We start from the raw sequence: 27,877 nt of genomic DNA on the forward strand, positions 1-27,877 counted from the left end.
CTGGGCATCTGCCTAAGGCAGGCTCTTGGTACTGCTAGTGCATTCAGGTGCTTGGCCAACCTTGACCCTCGTTGACTCTGCATGTTGTGAAGCTTGAGAAAAGGTGAAGTTGGGTTTTCATTCCCCACAATGTATGCAAGAATTCCTTATGTAGAGTGTTTAATTTCCTCCAAGACCTGACACTTTGCTAGTTTCTTACTGTCAGGTAGTAGGATGGTCACTACCAGTGTCCTCTATTCTGTAAGTTGCCCGATGAAGCACACCCACCTCAGTCATGGTCATTAGGAGCAGCTGTGTCCGTTGGCTCCTTGGTTGTGTGCCCTTAGTTCCCCAAGTGTTCGGGGGAGGCCAGTGACAACACAATCTACTGGAGTTAAACAGACTTTATTACATGCTGCTTTTGTTTGTTTTGTGGAGACATTAAGGCCTTAGTCACCAATATTCATGCCTTGTGGTGGGCCATGTACCAGGACAGTACTGCACAGGACCTGTTTGTCTGACTTGATACTGCTGCAGAGAGCATTTCTGATGCTCGTGAAGAAGGGAATAGCTACCGGCCAGTGATGATGGTGGGATTGAGGCAGGTAGGCTCGCACTTGAAGGAGTCTAAGGTGAGGGGAGGCTGCAAGGTCCTCAGTTGCCAGCTGGTCCATCAGATCTTGAGGTTTTGCTCTGTTGTCCAGGCCGGCTTTGAACTGGGCCTAAAGCCCAGGCAGCTGGAAGTGCAGTGCAAAGCTGTTCCCAGCTGGGTTATTTTATAGAAGATACAGGAGGGAGTTTTGTTGACTCATCTCGAACTGGAAATGTTAGATCAACACAGTTGTGCTGGAACTTAACAGATGGTAATGGTGGCAGCCTCCCAGATCCAACCTAAATGCCAAGTTCCTAAGACCTCAGGATTCTTAACCATGTGCTGCCAGGGTGGGGCCTGGTAACGTTTTTTCTGGAGAAACTCTCCTCCTATAGTTCTCCCTGAGACATCTGGAAGAGATGGCCTGCCCTTTGGTAATGTTTTGTTGGTAGAAGGCTGGTTTGGATTTAGAGAGTAACTGACTCTCTAAATAATCTCTAAATAATCTAGTAATCCTCCCTAACATGAATGGTCCTGGACCAGAGCCCCAGATTGCACAGGAGTTGGGGTGCACGTCCTAATAAAAAGCTGCTGTAGTTTGTCATTGTTTCTTCTAAGGGACTTGTGTCTGTGGAGAGCAAAAGTAAGTCAAGTTCTCTTGATAGGAAGCAGGGACCACATCTAGCATCTGACCTGTGACTATTCCAGAATACCTTGGCTTTGAGTATGAGAAAAGCTTTTGGAGTCAATCCAACAGCACCCCATTCTCTGTATCCTGCCTAGGCCACAGGGGAGTTGTATGGGAGTGGAGCAGAGGACTAGGGGATTCACCCTGACTCAGTGATTTGTCTCATCTGGCTAGCCTCCAGCTTAAATAGTTCTTCGCTAAATCCTAAGTGACATGAGAAGTAATTTGGGGGAAGCCTGGATCCTATCATAACCTTAGAGTATGGTGGCCAAGGGAAGCAAATTGTTAAGGGCAGCATGGCCCCAGGCTGTCTACTGATGAGGGAGTGGGCCGGATGGTCCAAGTGCACTTCCTGTTTTCTTTGGAGGATCAGGGATGCTTTCTGAGAGTGGGGTGAAGCCCAGCAGAATGACATGTCTCTCATAAGCCTTGGTCTGCTTAAACATAACATCAGTCCCATGCAGGTGGTCCATCACACCCAGCACCCCATAGCACTGGTTGAACCTGAAGGAAGGAAGAAAATTAACCAGCTAACACTGGTGGGAAGTTCTGAGTCTCTCATTTTTCTGTCCTCCTCTCCCATAGGTAACACCACCCACCATGTTGCCCAGCTGTATCTGTAGAGCCTGGGGTATTCCTTTGAAGGGTTCTGTTTGATGGTGATCTTTAAAAGATTTGTTTATTATATATAGCTAATACTGTAGCTGTCTTCAGACACACCAGAAGAGGGCATCAGATCCCATTACAGATGGTTGTGAGCCACCATGTGGTTGCTGGGATTTGAACTCAGGACCTCTAGAAGAGCAGACAGTGCTCTTAATCACTGAGGCATTTCTCTAGCCCACTGTTAGTGAACCAAAGCTCACTATGTGTAGCTGGCTTTGAACTTGTGGCACTGCTTCTGCCTCAGCTTCCACAGTGATGGTATTTAAAATTGTGAGCCACTCTGTGATGGTTTTTAAACTGGAGAATAGGGCCCTGGGCCTTGCACATGCTAGGTGGGTACCTACCAGCCCCCTTTCTGTGTGTGTGTGACTACACACAGATCAACTGGAGTGTCAGTGTCCTCCACCTCACCCACACTCCTTTCTTCCTACACCTGGAGTTCTCCTTTTTGGCTAAAGCTAGTAGCCAGTAAGCACCAGCTATCCTGTCTCTGTCCCCTGTGCTAAGTAAGCACAGGACAAGGCTGACATTTATGTGAGTGCTGAAATCTCACTGTATAGGCCTGGCTTGCCTGGAACTCTCCCAGACCAGTTAACTCCACACGGAGCCCACCCACCTGCCAGGTCCTGGGATTAAAGGCTTGCCACCATTCCGCTGCTGCAGCAAGCACTTCAACTGCTAGGCCATCTCTCTGGGACCTCCCTACCTGCTTTTACTGTGTGATTCTGGTTTGCAGAAGTTAGAACTTCAAGCATACCCGGCCTATGCTGTTGTGGTAGGCTGAGAGGCTCCCTGCATCAAAACACCATGGAAGACCTTAGGAGGCAGGATCCCGCTGTGCACTATGTATTTTGACTGGTGAGTTTAGAATGGTACCCAAGAGCCTGTGTTCTAAGTGTGTCTGGTGACCCAGGAAAAGCCTGGGTAAGGCCAGTTGCAGTGTGGCACATTTAATCCCAGCACTCAGGAGGCAGAGGCAGGCAGATGTCTGAGTTTGAGACCAGCAAGGTCTCATATATTAAGTTTTAGGACACCCAGAACTACATAGAGAAACCCTGTCTCAAAACTAAGATGCTTCATTCAGTGTGTCAGGTTTTTATGTACATGGGTTCTGAGGAGAAGATTCAAGGCTCCCAAGATTCAGAAGGTCCAGATCCTAAATAATGATTAAAACTCACAACTGCAGGAAGAACCTAGTGTCAGGAAAAAAAGGAAAAGATCAAGGTGATAAACACCACCGTCTCCTGAGAGGAGCAAGGGTGCTGTTGGCTTACTTGAGATGGTGGTAGTCATGGAACTCAGGTGAAGGCAGGAAGGGTAAGTGGTAGCCACAGTGGGTGATCGAGCTGACGATGAGAACCAGGGATAACCACACGGTAATAGAAGACAAGTGAGAGCCCATTGCTAGAGGACCCACCATAACTGGCAACATGTTGGAAACCTGCAAGAGAAAGGAGGGTTCCAGGAGATGGAGGGACCCAGCTGGGTGTTCACTCTGCCCTGCATGATGCTGCAGGGAAATTGGTTGCCTCAGTTTGTAATGGGACACACTCGCTTAGCTTCACCTCCTCCTCGAACAGAATCAGCATGTAAGAGGTTGTTGGGAAGACTATGGTAATGGACACTGGGTACCTGGCACAGCCAAGAGATGGAGGCTATTCACTGAGGGGTGGGAGAGAGGAGGAAGAAGGGGAGGAAGAGAAGAAAGCAGGGCAGGGAAGCTTCAGCCTCTGCTTCTGGAGCCTTAGGAGCTGTATTTACCACATGTTCTATAGGGTCGGCGTATATTGAGATCAAACCAATGGGTGTTGTCCATTCATGATGTTTCTTGTGAACTTTCTTGAACAACTTTGGGTGGTGAAAGAGCCTGGAAAGATAATTGGTAACTGTCAACCCCCCTTTTCCCTTCATCCTAAGCAGATCATCAGAAAGCCAGGGGGAATGTGGTCCCCATCTGAGGTGCGGGCAACTACTCCTTGCCCTCCTCCAGTCAGTCTCATTGTGGATGATGAGGCTGGCTTAACATCGCCTGACAACTGCAGTGGTGAAGCAAACTGACACCCAGAAAGCACTAGCAGGAAGCGGATGGGAGCCCTCTCTCCCATACACACAGCTTATTTTTTCACTGGGCATTGTTTCAAGTTGGAGAATCAGTTTTGTCTCTGGCAGTTACTGGGTATGGCCTGAGAATAGAGACCACAGTTTGCCAATGTGGGGCTGACTGCATGTAGGGAGCTCACCGATGTGAGTAGTAGAACAAGATTTCCTGCACAAGGGTGAAAAGGACCAGCTCCACCAGGATCCAGTGGAAGGTTGGCAGCTCTCGACAGCAGGGGTCTCCTGTCCACTTTAAGAAAGGATAGAGGATGACCAGCATGGGGAAAGAGATGACGCTCTGGTTGAAGATAACTGTGCGGATAGACTGACGCAGCTTCACAGGGTCTACCTGCCAGGACAGAACAGGGAGGAGCATGTGAAAAATAGGTTTCCACCTGACCTGCTCAGGGTGGGTTTCTGGGGGTGACTGGGGTAGTCCTCAGTCTGGCAATGTTCCCACCAGAGCATAGGTTCTGTGGGCCAGCGTCCATCACTGCCTAATTCTGCCCCACAGTACTTTACACAGCCAAATACCAGTTAAACAGAGAAACAGATGCTCACTCAGTCATCTTAAAGGGTTCCAGGAGAGATCTGTGACCTGAGAGCAGGCTGTCCTGCACTAGGCTTACAAAGTGAACAACGTGGATTTGAGGCCAGCATGGGTAGGCCTCCACCTCGCTCAGCTTCCTCTGCTTGGGGCCAATCTAGTGAGGCTGAACAGACAAACTTGTCCCAGAAGGAGAGGCTAAATAGTCTCTTTGGTTGTCAACCTTTGGGCTCCCAGCCTCCACAAGTGCCCTTGTGGCTACAAGAAACCTGTCAGGAATATGTGGCCTGAAAATTAGGCCACTGGTATGACTGGTCTACAGAAACAGAAAGGAGGCAACTTCCTTATGGGAAAGAGACTTAGAAAGGACAGTGCTCCTCCAGTGTCTCACACCTGGAACAGTTCAGGGAAAAGCTATAGATTGTAGAGTATTTAAATGGATGAGTTAGTCTGTAGACGAGTCTCGTATATTTGTCCTGCATTTCTGTCTGTATGGTTAAAACTTTCTTACTAGTAAATGTTTGGAAAAAGAGACAGATGAGAACAAGGATAGAGACTGTTTTAAGACACTGCGTAGATGGCTGAGACAATATAGACAGCTCTGAGAGACTACATAGATGTCAGAGGGCTTTGCCTTAAAAGTGAGTATAATGGGGGGGGGTGTGCCTGTGTGAAGTGGGGCAAAGGGCTGATGTTGGTTTTGGTTTTTAAAACATTCTTGGCGGTTAGTGGTGAAGAGCACAGGCTCTTCCCAGGCAACCCAGCTTGATTCTCAGCATGCATATGGCAGCTCGCAACTGTCAACCTGACATCCTCTTCTCTGTGGGCACTGTGTACAAAATGTACACAGACATACCTGCAGGCAGAACACCCATCTAAAGAAACAGTCACTTGCAGTCCTTATTGGTCCTCCTGCCTCCCTTTCAAATGCTGGGATTCCAGCTGTTTGCCACCACACCCAGCCAGGTTTGTGTTTTGTTTTTTAGAGATGGAACAATTAAAGCATTTACATGATCGTGCAAAGAGAAGCTGTGTTGTGGGAGAGAGGGGAGGTAGGAAGGAGGGAAGAATGAAGAAGCTGAGACCATTTCCTGGGGTAGGAAGGACAGGAGGCAGAAGTGGCAGGCACAGATGTGGACCAAAAGGAACGAAGGAGTGAGACAGGAGTGCTGAGAGCCGAGGGTGGGTCTTGCTTTCATTTCCTCAATGTGGTAGAAGCCAGGTCAGAAAGGAGGTGTTGAGAGAGGAGAGGTGTGTATAGGCAAGGAGATGAGAAGAGTGGCTGTGTGGGCAGGCTAAGATCCAAAGAATGCGGGGTTGGGGATTTAGCTCAGTGGTGTAGAGCACTTGCCTAGCAAGCACAAGGTTCTAGGTTCAGTCCTCAGTTCTCGGGGGAGAAAAAGACAGAGCTGTGGCCTGGTGATGATACAGGGTGGGGCCGGGACATGGCTCAGTGGGTAGAGTGCCTTCTTGGTATCCTTGAAGCTGTAGGTATGATCCCCAACCCAGTGTGAGGTGGAAGGAAGATCAGGAGTTCAAGGTCATCCTCAGCTACATAGTAAGTTGGAGGCCAGCCTGGGCTACAGGAGACCCTGTTTGGAATGGAAGAAGAGAAAAAAAGAGGTTCTAGTCTATCTCTGGTTTATCTCAGGGACCATGGCAAAGCCCCACTGAACCATGACAATCAGAGGTCTTAGACCAAATACTGACACAAAGGCCTCCAGTCTGTGTTCTTTCAGGGTGGGCAGGAGGAAACCCTCCCAACTGTCTGGTAGCTGTCATCTCAGGAGAAGACCATTTCAGAAGACACTATCAAGACTTCTTTTTTCCCATTCTGCCTTTGGTGCCAGGCTGGGCAGACAGCCTTGAGAGCAGCGGTGACTCATGCAGGCACCTGGGCAGGTTAGGAGCTGATTGTCAGGACAGGGTTTGGGTGGAGCTGTAGAATAGCTTGTTTTCAGAATCCTCCTCTGCCCTGTGTGTAAGGGAAGGTTGTCTGCAGGTTGTCAGAGTACCAGGAAGGCAAGTTCAGGCTGCATTGTGGTGATTCAATCCCTACAGTAAGCACGTGGAGCTGCTCAGAATCGAGCGCTGTTCCTCCCTTAACTGGCTCACACTACTGGTTGCAATGGATGACTAAGGAGGCTAGGAGCCTCTCCTTTAACCTCAGGCCTCCGGTGGCATAGGCAAGTGGATCTCCATGAGTCCGAGGCCAGCCTGGTCTACACAGAGAACCCTGTCAGAGGTGGGGGAGGGAGGGGGGAGGGACAGGCTAAAACAACTACATTTAGAGTCTGTACCAACACCTGGCATATTGGGGGTGCCCCTGCTTGAGACAGAAATGTCTGGTTTCAGATCCGTGGTCTCAATACCATGGATAGCATGCTGCTATCTCTGAGACCGGCAAGTCTTGGCTGAGGCAGTGATTTATCTTCCTGATATGTCATGGGGCAGCCTGGGTTGGGAATCAGGAGACCAGTACATTAGTACATTGTTCTAGACTGATCACTGGCTGAGTAGCTCCCCCCGTGCGTGCGTGTGTGTGTGTGTGTGTGTGTGTGTGTGTGTGTGTGTGCGCGCGTGCCGTGTGTGCCGTGTGTGCGCGTGTGTGTGTGTGCGTGTGTGCCGTGTGTGTGCGTGTGTGTGCGTGTGCGTGTGTGTGCGTGTGCGTGCGTGTGCGTGTGTGTGCGCGTGTGCGTGTGTGTGCGTGTGTGTGCGCTCTGCTGTGCATCTGGACGACAGTGTAAATAGAGTTGGTTGTCTCCATCTACTGTGTGGGTTCTGGGGATGAAACTCAAGTCTTCCAGCTTGACTGCAATTGCTGTACCGCCTTTTAGATGACCCCTTCTTTTTAGATAGGGTCTCATGTAGCCCAGGCTACATTCAAACTTCCTATGTAGCCAAGGATAGCCTTGACTTTCTAATCCTCCTGCCTCGACTTCCAGAGTGCTTGGATTATAGCGTTAGGGATGGAACCCAGGGCTTCTTTTGGGATAGACAAGCTCTCTACCAACCAAGTATACCCCTAGCTCCCTTCTCTTACCTTCTGAATTCAGGTCACCTCAATGATAAGTCTTCGACTTGCCCCAATGTTAGTCCTGCATTCCTAGCTCTAAGAGATGCAATGACACTTACTGGCTCATTCTTGTCAAGTTGGATGCGGTAGCGGGAGATGAAGGTGGGTTTTCCTGTTCTGTCCACCATCAGTAGAAGGCCATTGAAGCCCCAGAAGCACAGCCCCGGCACGAGGACAACACCTGAGGCAGAGAGCAAAGGGACTTAGAGCAGCCCCAGGTACCACAGTGGCTCACCAGGAAGGAAAATGAACAGGCACATGGATCTGTCTCCTGTCTGGTGACTCACTGTTCAAGTCCTAGCTATGGAACCTGAACAAGTCACTAAGTGTCTGTATTTGTTCTGTCTTGTCTGTCTCTGTCCCCTTTGCACCGTGTGTGTGTGTGTGTGTGTGTGTGTGTGTGTGTGTGTGTGTGAGTGACAGGTGAGTGACGGTCTCACTGTGTAGTCCTGGCTGGCTATGTAGACCAGGCTGCCTTGAACTCACAATATATTGCCCACTGCCTCTGCCTCTCAAATCCTGGGATTAAAGGTCTGTACCACCACACCTGAGGTTTTGGGTATTTTTTTACTTGTTTTGAGAAAGGGTCTCAGTCTCTCCCAGATCAGTTTGAAACCCACTGAATAGTCCCCAATAGATCCCAAACTCTCAGCAATCCTCTTGCCTCAGCCACCTGCTGGGATAACAGGTGTTGCTGGTGTACCCTCTCAGCACAAGTAGTGGTGACACGCCCCTTTCCCCTCACAAGTGTTCCTACTTGGTTGCTGATGGCACCCGACCACCCCGTCTATCACTTCCCAACGCCTATGCTGTAGAAAACATCATAGGAAATACTGAGCAAAAGCAGGAGGCTCAGACAGTCAATGGTCGTCCTCAGCCACATTCTGGGACACTGGGATACATGAAGCCCTATGTCAAGAAGAAGGAAAATAGAGCCGGCAGGGTGGCTCAGTGGGCAATGGTCTCACTGAATCAGCCTGAGGAGCTGAGCCTCACCCCACAAACCACAAATGTAGAAGTGCAGAGAGCAGTTACTGCTAAGTCATCTGCTGACCTCCACACACATAATGTGGCATATGCATGTCCCCGGCCACACCACACACAATAATAAATAAAAATTAAAAAAAAATACTGACCGAGATACACTTCATCTGGGCTCTTTGTGTCACATCCCGCTTCTCATGTCACTGAATGACCGATGGCAGTCATCCAAGGGACACAGTGGTGTTAACTGCACAGTGACCTCTTACTAGAAGATTGGAAATTCGGAGGAACAAGGACACTGCTTCACTGACCTCTGTCTCTATACCCGTCCTCTAGTCCTTTCCTGCCTCATCGAATACAGTGTCTGGGGTAGGAGGAGCACAGGAAGGACTTAACCAGTGTGAGGAGACCTCTGGTAGATCCATTCTGCAGGACAGTTGGATAGACTCCGAAGTGAAATAGACAGAAAGCAAGTACACATGGGTTTGTTCATAGAAAAGCTGACACAAGCTTAGCTGTTCACAGAAAAACTAACAAGAAAAGCCAGGTGGTGGGGTTGGGGATTTAGCTCAGTGGTAGAGTGCTTGCCTAGGAAGCACAAGGCCCTGGGTTCGGTCCCCAGCTCCGAAAAAAAGAACCAAAAAAAAAAAAAGAAAAGAAAAGCCAGGTGGTGGTGCTGCACTGCTGTGATCCCAGCACTTGGGAAACAGAGGCACGCAAATCTCTGAATCTGAGGTCAGCCTAGTGTATAGAGCAAAGTTCCAGAACAGCCAAGGCTACACAGAGAAACCCTGCCTCAAAACACACACACACACACAAATAAAAAGTACAAGGAAACCTAAAGGGGGGCGGGGGTGGGAGGGTTCAGTGGTTAAGAACACTGGCTGCTCTTCCAGAGATCTAGGGTTGAATCCCAGTCCATGGTGGTTCACAACCATTTGTAAATCTAGTTCCAGGGAAGCCAATACCCTCTTCTGACCCTCCCCCCCCCAGCTCCTGAACACAGTGCACTCAGGCATGCGCACACATAAAGCACATCAATAGTATTTTTTTTTTTTTTTTTGGTTCTTTTTTTCGGAGCTGGGGACCGAACCCAGGGCCTTGCGCTTCCTAGGTAAGCGCTCTACCACTGAGCTAAATCCCCAGCCCCACCTTTTTTTTTGTATTTTTTTTTTAATACAAGGAAACATTTAAAGAAGTCTGTCTGTTAGCTAGAGACGAGTCTTTCATGTGATACAACAGACCTGGCAAATTGAAATACTGTTGTCCGTGGCAAGATGACTACGGAGTATTCAATTACAACCTTGGTTAAGGGGTTGGGGATTTAGCTCAGTGGTAGAGCGCTTGCCTAGGAAGCGCAAGGCCCTGGGTTCGGTCCCCAGCTCCGAAAAAAAGAACCAAACAAACAAACAAACAAACAAACAAACAAACGGGCTGGAGAGATGGCTCAGTGGTTAAGAGCACTGACTGTTCTTCCAGAGGTTCTGAGTTCAATTCCCAGCAACCACATGGTGGCTCACAACCATCTGTAATGGGATCTGATGCCCTCTTCTGGTGTGTCTGAAAACAGTGATAGTGTACTTATATAATAAATAAATCTTTAAAAAACAAAAAAAACAAAACAAACAAAACAAAAAAAAACAGCAGGTTGGGCAGGTAGTGGTGTGTGCTATGATCCTAACACTCAGAAAGCAGAGGCAGGAGGAGGATCTCTGAGTTCCGGGCCAGCCAGGGCTACATAATGAGATCCCGTGTGAAAACAAAACTACAAAAGAGCAGATTGGGCCCATAGCATAGAGCAGCAGACAAAGGAGCTTGCAGCTAAGCCTGGTAACCTGAGTTCAATTCCCCAGAGCTACATGGTGGAAGGAGAGAACCAACTTCTGCATGTTGTCCTCTGACTACCACATGTGTGCTAAGGCAAGCTCATGCCGGTCCTTCACATGCACATGAAGTAAATATGATGTCGTCGTTGTTGTTGTTGATGATGATGATGATGATGTAGTATGGGAAAAGAACAAATGTGGTGCCCAACACAGCCCTCCAGCTGGAACCTCACCTATAATGTACAGGATCCACTCGTTGCCTTCAAATGTAGACAGCAGTGTCTCCCACCGGGTCTGCCAAAAGTCGCCAGAAGCACCCCAAAATCTCTGAGGATACCTTGGAAGGAGACAAGACTGGGAAGCCAGCTCTTCCATGCTGTGCCTCTCACCGCGCAGGTCTGGAGGAAGCATACTCACCATGTGATTGAGTTCCAGAAGGCAGCCAACAAGAGCAGCCCCAAGCCCAGGATGAGAGCTGTCCTCCTCATGGAGTCCCAGATATGTCCTTTCTGTAGGAATTAAGAATGTCAGGCCCGTCAGGCTCCTGCTGCGAGCAGGCTGCTGACCTTTCCCAAGTGTGTGGAAGGCCCTTCCCTACCAGGGTTTTTGACTCTCTCTGGGTGTGCTTATGAAAATTAGACTTTAGGTTGGAGGAGGGAAGAAGATTGCCCCAAATACATCAAAAAGGTTGAGCAATGTTGCTGCCCGGATCTGGATAGGAAAGGCTTTTAGCAGCTGTGCCATGTGTGTCATCAGGCCTCTTGGCAAAGAAGTCTTTGCCACTCAATGTGTCCCACACACAACAGAGTCCTTCTGTAGCCATAAATTGATTTGGAACATGGTGCACTCTGTCTAGTCACTAAAATTAGAATATCACTTTGGAGCAGCCATCCTTAAAGCCTTGGAGTATATAAGAAACATAATAGAGGGCTGGAGAGATGGCTCAGCGGTTAAGAGCACTGACTGCTCTTCCAGAGGTCCTGAGTTCAATACCCAGCAACCACATGGTGGCTCACAACTCTTTTTAAGAAAGGAAGGGGGGTTGGGGATTTAGCTCAGTGGTAGAGCGCTTGCCTAGGAAGCGGAAGCGCAAGGCCCTGGGTTCGGTCCCCAGCTCCGGAAAAAAAGAACCAAAAAAAAAAAAAAAAAAAAAAAAAAAAGGAAGGAAGGAAGGAAGGAATAAATAAATGTTTGAAAACTGGGGTGGAGACATGGCCAAGCTGTTCCAAGAGTTTGTTGAGAGCTCACAGGGGCCTGGAACTCCAGCTCTAGGAGATCTAATGCTTTCTTCTGACCCCTCCTATACCTGTGTGCATGCATACCCACATACAAACAGATAAAAACAAAGTTTTTAAAGACTACAGGGAATTAATAAATTATTTAGGGGTTGGGGATTTAGCTTAGCGGTAGAGCGCTTGCCTAGCAAGCACAAGGCCCTGGGTTCGGTCCACAGCTCCGAAAAAAAGAACCAAAAAAAAAAAAAAAAAAGAGCAATGGCTGCTCTTCCAGAGGTCCTGAGTTCAATTCCCAGCAACCACATGGTGGCTCACAGCCATCTGTAATGGGATCCAATACCCTCTTCTGGTGTGTCTGAAGACAGCGACAGTGTACTTATATATAATAAATAAATAAATAAATAAATAAATAAATAAATAAATAAATAAATAAATCTTAAAAAAAAAATAGGGTTGGGGATTTAGCTCAGTGGTAGAGCGCTTGCCTAGCAAGTGCAAGGCCCTGGGTTCAGTCCCCAGCTCCGAAAAAAAGAAAAAGAAAAAAAAAAATAAAAAATCTCTGGACTCAGCCTCCAAAGTACTGGGATTCCATGTGTGTACCATCTCAAGTGGCCCAGACTGGGTTTCACTGTACACAGAGGAGGCTGAACTTTGAGTTAGATCACGTACACTGTTTTAAGGGGGAGGACTGGTTGTTCCAGGTCATCCTCAGTTACTTAGGTAGCTTGAGGCCAGCCTGAGCTACAGGAGACCTTTGTGTCAAGATAAGTTTGATTCAGCTGTGTGAATGTGGTGACTACCATCGAAGATAATCTGTCTTGCCATTATGCGTTTCCATGGAGATGCAGCCTACTCTCTGGAAGCTTTCTGTGGAGTGCAACTGAAATCCAGGTTTTTGGTTTTTAGAATTATTTATTTTATGTGTGTGCATGTTTTGCCTACATGTTATGCCTGGTGCCCATGTAGTTCAGAAGATGGTGAAAGACATTTTTGGAGTGTGTGTGAGTATGGGTGCATGTGTGAGGTCAAAGGGCAACCTCAGTGTTCCTCTGTTCACCACCGTGCTGGCATCCTCCTGCCTCTGCCTCCCATCTCATTATAGGCGTGCTGGAATTACAGACCCATATCACTGCACCTGCTTGTCTGTGAGTTCATGTTCAGGTCCTCGTGCTTCTGTAGAAAGTGGTTTTATCTCCACTGTCTCCTCAGTCCCTGGACAATCCCACTTTAACCCTCCTGTTCTTGGAATTAAATCAATATTCCACTGTATTTTTATAATTGATTAATTTATTATATATGAGTACACTGTAGCTGTCTTCAGACACACCAGAAAAGGGCATCAGATCTCATTATGGAAGGTTGTGAGCCACCATGTGGTTGCTGGGATTTGAACTCAGGACCTCTGGAAGAGCAGTCAGTGCTCTTAACCACTGAGCCATTTCTCCAGCTGTTCTTCTATTTATTATTTTTAAGTTTGTTTTATACGCACAGGTGTTCTACATCCACAGTGTGTACACTGCGCCACACCCCCACTGTGCTTCTTTCTATACTGTTTTTATTTGTTCTGTGTAGGCGGATGTTTTCCCGTGTGTGTGTGTGTGTGTGTGTGTGTGTGTGTGTGTGTGTGTGCGCGCACCACATGCCTGCCTCCATTGAACATATTGAGATTTTTGTTCTCTAACACAATCCTGTATATGAAACCCTATATATGAAATCCTATATCTAAAAAATGGCTTATGGGCTGGAGAGCTGGCTCAGCGGTTAAGAGCACCCGACTGCTCTTCCAGAGGTCATGAGTTCAATTCCCAGCAACCACATGGTGGCTCACAACCATCTGTAAAGAGATCTGATGCCCTCTTCTGGTGTATCTGAAGACAGCTACAGTGTACTTATATATATAATAAATGAATAAATAAAAAAAAATTTTAAAAAAAATAAAAAAAAAATGGCTTATGAGGCAAGGGTGGTGGTTCCCACAACTCAGGGAGTAGAGGAGGGAAGATCATTGTGAGTTCAAGGGTCTGGAGAGATGCCTCTGACTACCCAGGTTCAGTCATCACATGGACCCACATGGTGGGAGAAGAGAATGGACTTCTAAAACTCTCTCTCTCTCTCTCTCTCTCTCTCTCTCTCTCTCTCTCTCTCCCCCCCCCCCTTTTCCCCACATCAAAGAAAGAAAGAAAGAAAGTAATTTAAGAGAATCGAAAGAGGTAGGAGAGATGGACGGCCCAATGCTGTAAGCAAATACTGCTGTACAGAGGACTAGTTTGGTTCCTGGTGCCCACAGCACATGGATCATAACTGATGCTAACTCCAGCTACAAAGGATCTGACACATTTCTGACTTCCACAGGCACACACACACACACACACACACACGCACACATACACACATGCACACACACACATGCATACACACACATGCATACACACATGCATATCCACACACACATGCATATATACACATACACATATACACACACACTCATACACACATGCATACACACATGCATATCCACACACACGCATACACACACATACACACACATACACACACACTCATACACACATGCATATCCACACACACGCACACACACTCACATACACACACATGCACACACATACACATACACACACATGCATACACACATGCATATACACACACACATACACACACATACACACAAATACACACACATACACACACATACACACACACTCATACACACATGCATATCCACACACACACACGCATACACACACAGGCATACACACATACACACACGTGCACACACACATACACACACACTCACACACACATGCACACATGCACACACATACACATACACACACATGCATACACACATGCATACACACATGCATATCCACACACACGCATACACACATACACACATACACACACATGCATACACACATGCATATCCACACACACACGCACACACACTCACATACACACACATGCACACACATACACATACACACACATGCATACACACATGCATATCCACACACACGCATACACACACATACACACACATACACACACTCATACACACATGCATATCCACACACACACACGCATACACACACAGGCATACACACATACACACACATGCACACGCACACACGCATACACACACACGCGCGTGCACACACACACATGCATATCCACACACAGATGCATACACATACACAGAAGTAAAACCTTTTAAAACAACAAAAACCCTCCACTGCAAACAGAAAGATGGAGAAACTTGTGGATGGGTATGACCAAGACACTATATGTAATTGTAATACACTTTGCTTTTACTGGGTCAACCTGGAATCAATAAACAAATTACAGTGTTTCACTTCATGTTGTAAGAGTGGCTCGCTTGCTTATTTATTTATTTATTTATTTATTTATTTATTTATTTATTTATTTATTTATTTGAGACCTGGTCTCATGGAGTCTCAGCTAGCCTCACCAGGTGACTGAGGATGACCTTGAAGTCCCGATTCTTCCGTTTCCACTTCCCCTGGGCTGGAACTCAAAGTATGTGTCCTACCCCTTGCAAGCATGTTTCTTATCTGAAAGATAACAAGTGCTGGCAAAGACCCAGGAGAAGGGGATCTCCATACACTCACAGAGGGATTGAAACTAGCCCAGCCATCACAGAAATGAGCACAGACGCGTCTCGGACATTAAAAATGGACCTTGTGTTGGGGATTTAGCTCAGCGGTAGAGCGCTTGCCTAGCAAGCGCAAGGCCCTGGGTTCAGTCCCCAGCTCCGAAAAAAAAAGAACCAAAAAAAAAAAAAAAAAAAAAAAAAAAAGAGAGAAAAAAAATGGACCTTGCACGTCAGTTGATGCACACCTTTAATCCCAGCAAGCAAATCTAAAACAAAACAAAGCAAAAATGGAAGTAACCTGTGAGCCAGTCAGATCTCTCCTGGCAGATACACAAGGCTCTATATACTGTATCTTAACTAGTGTGCTACTATTGTGAGGAGACACCATGACCAAGGCAACTTGTAAAATAAAATATTTAATTGGGGGCTTGCTTACAGTTTCAGAGGGGTTAACTCAGGTCACCATGGGAGGGATTATGGCAGAAGGCAGGCAGGGATGGTGCTAGAGAAGAAGCTGAGAGCTCACATCTGATCTGCGAGTTGCCCACCCCCAGTGATATGCCTCCTCCAACAAGGTCACTCCTAATCCTTCCCAAACAGTTCCACTGGGGACCAAGTTTACAAATATATGAGCCCAGGGGGACCGTTCTCATTCAAACTACCAAACTCTGTCATAGAGATGCTCACATGTCCCTACCCATTGCTACTCTATTCATAATACCTAGGACACGGAATGTATAATGAAAGTGTGCAGGGGCTGGAGAGATGGCTCAGCGGTTAGAGTACTTGTGGCACAATCATGACACAATCATGAAGTCTAGCGTTTTTGACCCTGGAACCCATGTAATGAGCCAGGCATCCCACAAACACCTGTAAACCCAGCTCCAAGGGATCCAATGCCTTGTGATCTCCGAGGGGTGCACACCTGCACACACCTGCACTCATGCATGAGTTCATGCTCTGGGGCGCGAGTGCTAGGTGCTGAGACAGTGTAGACGTTCGAATGCAGGGTTAACCTGACCAAGAAATTCAAACTGAAGAAATGGAAAAGTGCTTACTTTCTGATGAGCTAAGAACCTGATTGGTGGTGCACGTGTAAACCCTGAAGTTACCCTCTGGTCCTTAACCGCTCGCTCCATTGCTTAAGTGGCCATGCAAGGCCATGTCCACTGTGGGGTTCACCAAGATTTGTAAAGTTGGGCTGTCCAAGTATTTGGCTTCCTTGAGCCAGCTGTATGATGTTTTATTTGTGAGTTAAAATAAAATTATTGGTTGGGGATTTAGCTCAGTGGTAGAGTGCTTGCCTAACAAGCGCAAGGCCCTGGGTTCGGTCCCCAGCTCAAAAAAAAAAAAAAAAAAAAAAAAAATTTCCCCTGCTTAGGAGCTCTGAATTTAATCTTCATACTCACAAGGAAGGGAGGGAGGGAGGGAGGGAGGGAGGGAGGGGCAACTTCATTGCTCACCAACAGCGAATGGACAAATCAAAACTGAGATATCTAAGGGAACAGTACTCGTCCATACAATGGCAGGAAAAGTCCTAAAGATGGATGGAACTGGAGACCATTATGTTTGGAGAACTAAAGCCCACACAGAAACCAGCACCAGGGTTTCTCCTGTCAGAATCTAACAAAGTTGAAAACATCCATTGAAAGGACTAGAGGTTCTAAGTGTGTGGCGACGGACAGTCCAAGAGAGGGAGCCGGGGAGAGGTTATCATAGCATTTAAGTTACAGTTAGGAGCCGACTGACTCTCTGATCAGTGAGTTCGAGGCCAGCCTGGTCTACAGATAACCAGGGTCTAGGATAACCAGGGCTATACAGAGAAACCCTGTCTCGAAAAACAAAAACAAAATTTTTTTTTCAGTTGGGCTCAGGGTGGCAATGCGCGCCTTTAATGACAGCACTCCGGAAGCAGCAGCATGTGCGGTGAGAGTATCTCTGAGCTCCAAGCCAACCAGGGCTCTGTAGGGAAACACTGTCTCAAAATTCAGTGTGTGTGTCCGTGTCCGTGTGTACCCTTAGCGGCCAGAAGAGAACATCGGATCCTCTGAAACGTTAAATGCTAGGAGGTTGTGAACCACCTGATGGGGGTTATTGGAAACTGAGCTCCTGTCCTCAGGAAGAGCAGCTAGAGGTCTGAACTGCTGAGTCATCTCTCCAGCCCCGCCCCTCCCCTTTCTCTACCTTTGAGGCCTCCCTAATCCGAAAGCTGGAAGATACTTGAGGCTGCTCTTGTGTGTGGTAGCTGGTAAGAGAGCAGCATCACAGAGGTCTGCAGGGAATTCCATCCTCGCAGTCCGCAGTCCACAGCTTGTGAAAGCACAAGCTCAAACAGCAGGATCCTGACCTTTGCTCTGCATGCAGGTGAGGCGTTGGCAATGCCTAAAAGGTCCTGACATGAGGCTGGGAGCCGGCTCAGTGGGTCAGCATTTGCCTAAAAGGTCCTGACATGAGGCTGGGAGCCGGCTCAGTGGGTCAGCATTTGCCTAAAAGGTCCTGACAAGAGGCTGGGAGCCGGCTCAGTGGGTCAGCATTTGCTAGGCAGGATCCAACCCGATTTTGATGTAAGCCACGTGAAGGCTCCAGTCTTTAATCTCAGCACTTGGAGGTAAGATGAGGGGCAGAGATAGGAGACTCTGCAGGAAGTTGAATAACAGAAAGAGAAGAGAGAACTTGCCTCAAAGCAAGCTGAACAGAGAGAACCAATTCCTACTCCTTTGACCACACGCACGCATGCACTCACCCTTGTACACACACTAAATAAATGCATTAATAAAAGAGATCCTAACATTATCATCTAGCCAGCAGCTTCCTGTGAAGGAACAAACATCCTTGTTCCCTCCCTTAAGAGTTAATCCAAGGGCTGGAGACATGGTTTAACGGTTAAGAGCACTGACTACTCTTCCAGAGGTCCTGAGTTCAATTCCCAGCAACCATATGGTAGCTAACGGCTCTCTGTAATGGGATCCGATGCCCTCTTCTGGTGTGTCTGAAGACAGTGACAGTGTACTCACATACATAAAAAAAAAAAAAAAAAAAAAAAAAAGAAAGAGGGGTTGGGGATTTAGCTCAGTGGTAGAGCGCTTGCCTAGGAAGCGCAAGACCCTGGGTTCGGTCCCTAGCTCCGAAAAAAAGAACCAAAAAAAAAAAAAAAGAGTTAATCCAAGTGGGTCTGTTAATCACCTGGTCAGGAAAGAGGCACTGTCTGAGGACTTTAAGAAATAGAATAGGGGCTGGGGATTTAGCTCAGTGGTAGAGCGCTTACCTAGGAAGCGCAAGGCCCTGGGTTCGGTCCCCAGCTCCAAAAAAAAAAAAAAGAAAGAAAGAAATAGAATAAAGGGCTGGAGAGATGGCTCAGTGGTTAAGAGCACTGACTGCTCTTCCAGAGGTCCTGAGTTCAATTCCCAGCAACCACAGGACGGCTCACAGCCATCTATAGTGAGTTCTGATTCTCTCTTCTGGCCTGCAGTTGTACACGCAGATAGAGCATTCATACGCATGAAATAAATGAATACAACTTTAAAAAGGGGAGAGAGAGAAATAAAGTGCCTCCTGAAGATGTCCACTGGCACAGTGGTCTCTTGCATTGTCTGTTCTCCATCTTTACAGCATCCAAGTCTGCTCTGCCCTCCAGAGTGTCTTGATTGACTATTATGAACTCTGTCTTCTGTAGGCCGGTGAATATCATCCAAATTCTTTTCATGGAAATCACATGGACTAGGGGTTAAATAGGAGGCCCCAGGAAAATCCAAGTTCGACTCAAATTTGACAGAAATTTAATGGCAGAACTTGAATCTGGTGCTCACATCCTCTGAGAAAGTACAGGATGGCTTGAAGGCAGGAATGAGTGTCACAGACTGGATGGTCAGAGGGAAGTCAGCACGCTGGCCATGAACCGTGCACTAAGGTGTGGTACCCTAGCAAACAACATGCTTCTCTGACATCATCATTTTGTCCAAACAGTGTTGCAAATCAGGGCTGGAGATGCAGTTCTAGGGACTGGTGCCAGAAGCCCTGGTTTCCATTCCTTGTATTGCATAAATTGGGTGCAGTGGCAAATGCCTGTAATTCCAGCACTCAGGAAACAGAGGCAGGAGGACCCAGGTAAAAGCTAGATACAACAGTGCATATCTGTGCACATCTGTAACCCCAGAGGCAGGGAGTGAAGTCCCCAGAAGCTCACGTATACTCTAGCTAGCCTAGAGTATATATCCAGTTGTAAGTGACAAGAGAAACCCTGTGTTGGATAAGGCAGAAGATGAGCTCTACACTGGAGGCTGTTCTCCTGCACACCCACACTCTCATGCATGCCCACACACATTAAGATAAATAAATAAATGAAAGACCTTCAAGGTTAGCATCAGCTGATATCAGGTTTGAGGCCACACTGGAACATACAAGACCCTTCGAATTTAAAGAAAAGAGAGCCATTCCTTGTTCCTCTCTTACAAAATAGAATTAGGTAACTCTTCTGGATGATACAGTGTTCAGAAGAGTGAGTTGCATTTACGATCAGGGACGTGTTCGGGAAGAGAAAACAAGACAATAATATGCACTAAAAAACAAGCTCTCTGGTATAATGATGAACTGATTCTCCCTTAAAGAGAACTTGGCTTGCACTATTTTTCCAAATTTAATGCTTTTCAGCATTGGTCTGTGGGAAGCAGATGGTAGGAGCTGTGCTGACTTATTTCAACAAACAAAAACCAAACAGACCCAATTTAGATAAATTTTACCTCAAGAATCTAAATACTAGCTGGGCAGTGGTGGCACACACCTTTAATTTCAGTACTCAGGGGGCAGAGGCAGGCAGAGTTCTGAGTGCAAGGCCGGTCTGGTCTATAGAATGAGTTCCAGAACAACCAGGGCTCACAGAGAAAGTATCTCAAAAACAAAACAAAAGGTGGGCAGAGTGGAGCCAGTATTGTATTGAAGTTATCTATGGACCAATTTTTCCAGATTGTCTTTCAGATTCAAGGTTCCTGGGTGTTCTGTGTGGAAGATGAATATCTTTTATATCCTGTCACCTCCCCAGATGACAGTACTGATGACATTGACCTAAACAGAAGGACCCTGGCTGGATAAACAGAAGGATTGTCATTGGGTAAATAAGCCTAAGGGGGCGGGTCCCATTTACTAGAGAAGCAGAATTCTTTTTCTTTTCTTCTTTTATTTTATGAATATGAGTACACTGTAGAGGTCAGATACACCAGAAGAAGGCGTGTGAGCCACCATGTGGTTGCTGGGAATTGAACTCAGGACCTCTGGAAGAGCAGTCAGTGCTCTTAATCACTGAGCCATTTCTCCAGCCCCAAAAGGCAGAATTCTTTTTTTTTTTTTTTTTTTTGGTTCTTTTTTTCGGAGCTGGGGACCGAACCCAGGGCCTTGTGCTTCTTAGGCAAGCGCTCTACCACTGAGCTAAATCCCCAACCCCCAAAAGGCAGAATTCTTAAGGGGTTCCTGATTGTTAGAAACTACTCATAACCATTCAGGAACCTCCCTTAACCTTCCCCCAAAGGTCAACTAACTTAGGTAAGGGATGTCGATCTTGACAGCCTATATCAACTCAGACCCCCAGCCTGCTGACATACATACACACACATACATACTTACATACACACATACATACATACCATACACACACACACACACACATACATACCATACACACACATACATACACAAACACACACACATTAATACATACATACACACATACATACCATACACACACACACACACACACACACACACACACACACACACACACATAATCTGCTTGCCTTAGCACCATATTGTTCCTCTCTCTGCCCCACTTTGAGCCCCAATAAATCTTCCATTCTGCCCACAGAGTGGTCTAGTTTGGTAGTTTCTCCTCGCCGTGGCTTATGTATATGTATTGTCCTTATATGATGGCTATCCTTTTTTTTAAAGATTTATTTATTTTATGGATATGAGTACACTGTAGCTGTCTTCAGACACAGCAGAAGAAGGCATCAGATCTCATTACAGATGGTTGTGAGCCACCATATGGTTGCTGGGAATTGAACTCAGGACCTCTGGAAGAGCAGTCAGGGCGCTCGGCTCTTAACTGCTGAGCCATCTCTCCAGCCCGATGGCTATCATTTATATTAAAATGTTTTATTATATTTTAATTAGCTTATTTGTGGGTGTGCTCACATGCAGGCCATAACACACACGTGGGGTTCAGAAGGCAACCTCTAGGAGTCAGTCTTCTCTTTCTACCGAGTGATTCTGGGGATGAAACTCAGGCTCTTAGGCTTGATCACAAGTGCCTTTACCGAGACACTCTGAAGTTTTACTTCTTTGTAAACATCTTATATTATTTTAATTTTTTTTTAAGTTTGTTTGGTTGGTCAGTTTTGAGACAGGACTTCTCTGTGCAGCCCCGGCCGTCCTGGAACTCACTCTGCAGACCAGGCTGGCCTCAACCTTAGAGATCTGCCTGCCTCTGCCTCTCAAGTGCTGGGATTAAAAAAGCATGTTCCATTGAAGGCGTTGATGCCCGAGATGAAACTGAGTACTGAGTTCTACTTAGGCAAGAGCTGTGCTTATGTGTACAAAGCAAAAAACAATACAGTGACTCCTGAAGGCAAACCAAACAAAACCAGAGTAATCTGGGGAAAATAACTCAGGCCCATGGAAACAGTGGCACACATTCCGAAGCAACCTTGCTGTAAGGGCTCTGGACACAGAATCCATGTGATGCTGTACCCATCCCAGATTTAAACTAATGGAGAGTAAATAAATAAAAGTAGATTTGGAAAAAAAAAAAAAAGCATGCTCCACCATGCTTAGCTTTATTTTTTAATTATTTATGCCTGTGCATGGGTATGGGCGTGTAGCTTTTATATGTAAACACAGTGTCTGTGAGGAGGGCGTTGGATTCCTCTGGGGCTGGAATTAAAAGCAGACGTGAGCGGCCCATTGTGAATGCTACAAAGCTCAGGTCCTCTGCAAGTGCAGCAAGAACCCTGAACCACCGAGCTGTCTCTCCAGCCCCTGACTTACTGATTTTGTACTAACTCCTCTGCCTCCCCGTACAGGGCCAGGGCCATAGGTGAGAGGTGAGAGGTGAGAGGTGAGAGGTGAGAGGTGAGCGGTGAGCGGTGAGCGGTGAGCGGTGAGCGGTGAGCGGTGAGCGGTGAGCGGTGAGCGGTGAGCGGTGAGCGGTGAGCGGTGAGCGGTGAGCGGTGAGCGGTGAGCGGTGAGCGGTGAGCGGTGAGCAGTACCACGCCCGGCTTGCTTTGTCTTTGCAGCAGGGTCTCTCTAATGTGACTCAGGATTATGATCTCCTCCTCGCAGCCTGAAAGCTGTGATCACAGGTGTGTACCATCACACCTGGCCCCAGGAACTCTTCTAGGATAAGAAAACAAAAAACCAGTCTCAACCGACTTTGCTGGTGTAGCTGTCTGCCTGGAGTCCGGCTGAAGTGGGTAGAGCTGGAAGAGTTTCAAGCTTGGGATCTACAGTATCTCCCAGGTCAGGCAGGACTGGCATCCTGCCTAATAAAACAAAAACAAGATGTGTGTAGTAGGTTAGGGCTAGCCTCTCAACACTTGCCAGGAAGAGTGGGAAGAGTCAGGAATTCAAAACTAGCCTTACCCTAATGAGGTTGAGGCCAGTGCGGGCCACATGAAACCCTCTCAGAGAAACAAACAAACAAAATCAACATCAAACAAACAAACAAAAAAACCCAAATCTAAAACTAGATCCAGACCTCATGGTCATCTGCTCCTCCTGCCTCTGTTTTGTAACTCAAGAGACAGACGCAGGGTTGGGGATTTAGCTCAGCGGTAGAGCGCTTGCCTAGCGAGTCCAAGGCCCTGGGTTCGGTCCCCAGCTCCGGAAAAAAAAAAAAAGAAAAAAAAAAAAAAAAAAGAGACAGACGCAGACAGCAGTGGTGACTTGCTTCTGGGCTGGGAAGACCATTCAGCGGGTAAGAGGACCTGTTGCTTAAGCAAGAGGACGCGAGTTCAAATCCCTAGAAGCCACCTGAAAATGCAGGCATGGCCAATAAGCTTTTTGCTGTCGTACACTGAACCCTGGGTATTTATGGGCTTGCTAGTAAGGCAAATAGGGCTTGCCTGGCTTCCAGTTAGCCTGGACACCTTGCCTTAAAGGCATAATAGGACGGTGCTGGAGAGATGGCTCAGCGGTTAAGAGGACTGATTGCTCTTCCAGAGGTTCTGAGTTCAATTCTCAACAGCCACACGGTGGCTCACAACCATCTGTCCTGGCATCTGGTGCCCTCTTTTGGTGTGACAGCGACCCGCACGCAGGCAGGCGTGCATATCCACACCTGTACATGCTAACAGAAATAATGTTTTTAAATGACTCATTCCAAACCCTACAAGGCCTCTGGCGGAAGCCAGGCTTCTTAACATTTTCCTACAAGCTCCATGTTCTTTAGGAATTCTATTTCACAGACGGAGAGATGGGAGTCAGCAACTGTCAAGGCTCCGCCCACCCCTAGCTGTTTGCATCCTAGGGGAAGAGCCCTCCAGTCACCAGCCTCAGGCGCAGCAGCCCAGATGAGCACTTTTCTGCAGAAGGCTCGAGAGAGGAGAGCATCATCAGCCCTGGTTTGGGAAAAGGCAGATGGAAAGGTGGCTCATAGTGATACTGAATGAGATGAAAGGTTCCCAGGAGGTGAGACTCCGCTTGGGCAGTGTCCCCTCCCCACTGTGCTGCAGTCCTTAAAGAGCTCTGGCAGCTTCTGCAATCCCAGCCACTCTGGATGCCGAAGTGGGAAGATCGCAAGTTCACAGTCATCCTGAACAACTTGGCCAAACTTCCTCGTCTCAAAATCAAGTTAAATGCAACCAAGACAGGGGTGTAGCTCGATGGGAAAGCACAGGTCTGGCACCCGTAAGGCCCTGCGTTCTATCCCTCATACAATTTTTTAAAATCACAGTGCAGGCCTGTTGTGTTTACAGTGGCATTAAAGCACAAAACACAAGCTGGGCAGGTAGTCCACACGCAGGAAGCACAAAATAAGGAAAGTCTTGTGTGTTTTGCTTTGTTTTCCTTCCAGAATGTGCGGAGCGCTTGTGGCTGAACGCTTCTACCCCTTTCCTTCCTGCTGGTGGCTTGCTTGGTAAAAGTAGAAGCGCGCCCTCTCTTGCATTTATTTTATCAAACTGACTTGATCTCTCTGCCTCAGCCAGAGACATCTGTTTGGAATTTTTTTTTTTTTTTTTTTTTCGGAGCTGGGGACTGAACCCAGGGCCTTGTGCTTGCTAGGCAAGCGCTCTACCACTGAGCTAAATCCCCAACCCCTGTTTGGAATTTTACAAGCAAAACTGACAGCAACTCACAAGCCACAGCATCCTGTCTTGTCCAGCTTAAGAACCAAAGGCCTCTAGGGCCACCCTGCAAACCACTTGTCCACTGCTAGCTTTGGTGGGTGACCTTCTAGGACTACTGGACACACCTACAGTCTGAAACCTGAAGCCACTGTATGTCCTCCTGGAGGAGCCTGGAGGGCTTTGATCTGGCTGCTTAGCCCACACCCCACACATCCTTCCGGAGACCTAGAGTGGCAGTTCTTCCCAGTCCTGCCTCCCTTTCAGTTTCACTTCCCTTTCGGGAACTGTCCCACCCACAGGCTTTAGCAGAGGACCCAGTTCGTTAGAACGATGTCAGTTTTGAGAAAAGCAACATTATGGAGGGGATAGAAGGTACAGACACCGGCAGGTGGTGCTGGCTCTTTGAGGACCAGGTAGAGAACAGTCCAGGCACACTTCACCTGTGGAGGACGGGAGAGGACAGGCTGATGGCTAAGGGGGACTTGGATATGTCCTAGCCTTCCCGAATAGCCCCTTCCCAAGAGTCCCCTGCTCACCTCTGCAGAGGGGTTGTTCCCAAGCGTCCCTGTCAACAAACCACAAGTGCAGCCTGCAGTGGTTCTGGGTTTTGTGGTTGCTGTGTCGCTGTAGCTCTGCAGGCTAACCTTGTTGTCACCGGGCTCAGCTTGGGTGGGTCTGGAGGCTGGCCCTGGTGATCGCATTACTGGGCTGCGGACTGGCTCTGGCCTTGCACGTGATGAGAAAAAGTTTAGGTCTGTGTGGGCTGGAAACAGAATGCCTTTCTTTTGGAAGGACATGTCCTTAAGGAGAGAAACAGGGCATGGGCCAGATTCTGCTCCCCTCGAACTTTCTTTTTCCCTTTGTCCTCTCTGATTGTAGAAAATGTTAATAAACAGGAAACTTGGATGAAGAAAAGATGTGGGTGGTAAGCAATGGAACAGTGAGTCCAGACTGATAAAAAGACTAGAGGACTGACTGCCTCAGTTTACCTTTGCTCTTCCCTTCCCTGTCCCTCCCTCCCTTCCCTCCCCCTCCCCCTCCCTCCCTTCCCTCCCCCTCCCTCTTTTAAAAATATATATAGTGCATGTATTTAAATTTTTAAATTTCCATTTTTAGGGTTATCTGAGACAGGATCTCTCTGCATAGACCAGCCTGTCTTGGAACGATGTAGACCAGGCTGTCCCGAAACTCAGAGATTCCCTGCTTGCTGCCTCCTGAGTGCTGCGATCACACACCTTTCTTTACATTTACCTGTATATGTGTCTATCTGCTTGTCTGTGTGTGCACCACTTGACTGCATGTACCCACGGAGGCCACAGATTCTGATCGTCTGATTCCCAGAGCTGGATTTACAGGCTGTTGGGAGCTGCCCCATGTGGATGCTGGGAACAGAATTGAGTCTTCTACAAGAGCAGCAAGTGCTTGTAACCTCTGAGTGATTTCTCCAGCCCCATTGGTCGTTCTTTTTAAGACAGAGCCTTATGTAGCCCAGACTGACCTCAAACTTACAAAGAAGTCAGAATTGGCCTCCAACTCCTGATCCTCCTACCTCAGCTGGCTGAGAACTTTGGGACCACAGGCATGCACTACAAGGCCTGCCTACAAATTACTTTAAAAGAGAGAACTATTAGAGCATATGCCTGACACTTTATGATGGGGGAGGTGTCACTCTTTAAAAGGCCAGATCCCACAGCCTGTCAGGATCAAGCCTCCCTTCAGCTCTTTGTAGGAGAGACTGTCTGGGCTGTGACTTCACATTCTCAATTTATGATACCTGGCTCCTCCAGGCTCTCTGTGACAGACTCCATGTTGAAGTAAATTCTGTGTTCTGAGACTCCCGTCAGTTCCCACAAACTCTTATTGCTGGAGGGAGTGCTCTGAAGAGGTTTCTCTGGTCTCTCTCCCCCATTCATCTCATGTAGCCTTAGCTGGTCTGGAACTTGGTATGTAGATCAGGCTGATCAAAAGCTTGCAGAGGGGCTGGAGAGGTGGCTCAGTGGTTAAGAGCACTGACTGCTCTTCCAGAGGTCCTGAGTTCAATTCCCAGCAACCACATGGTGGCTCACAACCATCTGTAATGAGATCTGATGCCCTCTTTTGCTGTGTCTGAAGACAGCTACAGCATACTTATATATAATTAACTAAATCTTAAGAGAAAGAAAGAGGGGTTGGGGATTTAGCTCAGTGGTAGAGTGCTTGCCTAGCAAGCTCCGAAAAAGAAAAAAAAAAGAGAGAGAGAAAGAAAGAAAGAAAGAAAGAAAGAAAGAAAGAAAGAAAGAAAGAGAGAGAAAGAAAGAAAGGAAAAAGCTCGCAGAGCTCCTCTGGCCTCTGCCTCTCAAGGGCTGGGAAATAAGGTTTGTGTTACTATGTCAGTTTTAGAACCCCCCCCCGCCACACCCACTCCAGTAGAGTCTGTGTGACGTGAAGCTTTTGTGCTTCGTTTCTATCCAGAACAGAGGCCTGTGCCTAGAATGGCTCGGCCTCCTGGAGGTCCCTGGCAGTCTCCCTACAAAAAGATGATGACTAGGGTCTATGCTTGTGGTGGAGGTGCCTTCTGTGTTCTAGCCTTGGTGATCTTAGCAACTTTAAGCTGTCAACAATATCTGATTTTAAGAATATAGCAGTGTGGGAAGATGGTCACGTACCTTTAGATGTCTCAGGAACTGAAAGTTCAGAGACGGAAATGTCTCACACCATCATGATCCTGATGAACTCAATGGCTGCGATGAATTCAACTGCTGTATCCATTAGCTCCCAGTAAATAGGAGAACAATTAATTACAGTTACTAACAACATGGCTGTTCCAGAAAAGTCTTTTCCCCCTTTTGGATAAGTTTTGATTAGCATGATTCAAAATAGTAACGATTCTTTTAGAAAGATCATAGACAAGTTCCAACAAGTTGAACAAACTTATCAAGAGTTAACTATGGTTACAAAAGTTTCCTTACTAATCTGAGGGGCCATAAATATAGAGTTTAAACTTTATTATGACAAAGATAAATGATGAAAACATACCTGGTGCCCACAAATCTGGCAGTATAACTGCAGTTTTCTAAACTATTGTTTGCAGTTGAGAACTGTTTCCTAGACTGTATGTTTAGCTTTCCTCTTTGCAAGGGACATTGGTGGGGTAATGAATAAGAGCTGGATGACTGCCAATTATGATGTACCTGTTCTAACTGCTTAAATCTACGCCAAGAAGTAAAGCTTTTTGCAGCAGCACA

At 47.2% G+C, this 27,877-nt stretch overlaps 1 protein-coding gene, 1 long non-coding RNA gene and 1 other non-coding gene across 41 annotated transcripts; 1 reads left to right on the plus strand and 2 right to left on the minus strand.

Annotated features, from left to right (window-relative positions):
• Positions 1-368: 368 nt before the first annotated feature.
• Positions 369-27,720, minus strand: Faxdc2 (fatty acid hydroxylase domain containing 2). Of its 39 annotated transcripts, none has more exons than XM_087574513.1 (9): positions 27,669-27,720; positions 27,299-27,404; positions 10,873-10,964; positions 10,689-10,792; positions 7,705-7,826; positions 4,166-4,371; positions 3,687-3,792; positions 3,200-3,366; positions 369-1,763 (listed from the first exon to the last, which is right to left on the minus strand). In XM_087574513.1, the coding sequence occupies exons 3-9, from the start codon at positions 10,941-10,943 to the stop codon at positions 1,571-1,573; spliced, it is 969 nt and encodes a 322-aa protein (XP_087430639.1). In that variant the 5' UTR covers positions 10,944-10,964; positions 27,299-27,404; positions 27,669-27,720; the 3' UTR covers positions 369-1,570.
• Positions 20,678-20,759, minus strand: Trnal-aag (transfer RNA leucine (anticodon AAG)). Its single transcript has one exon. It is a non-coding gene; the product is annotated as a tRNA-Leu (tRNA).
• On the plus strand, positions 24,942-27,877 carry LOC134480692 (uncharacterized). The gene is made up of 3 exons (XR_015631640.1): positions 24,942-25,066; positions 25,533-25,578; positions 25,770-27,877. It is a non-coding gene; the product is annotated as an uncharacterized LOC134480692 (long non-coding RNA).

Source organism: Rattus norvegicus, chromosome 10, assembly GCF_021556685.1.
Source record: "Rattus norvegicus strain SHRSP/BbbUtx chromosome 10, alternate assembly SHRSP_T2T, whole genome shotgun sequence".
Lineage (NCBI taxonomy): Eukaryota > Metazoa > Chordata > Mammalia > Rodentia > Muridae > Rattus > Rattus norvegicus.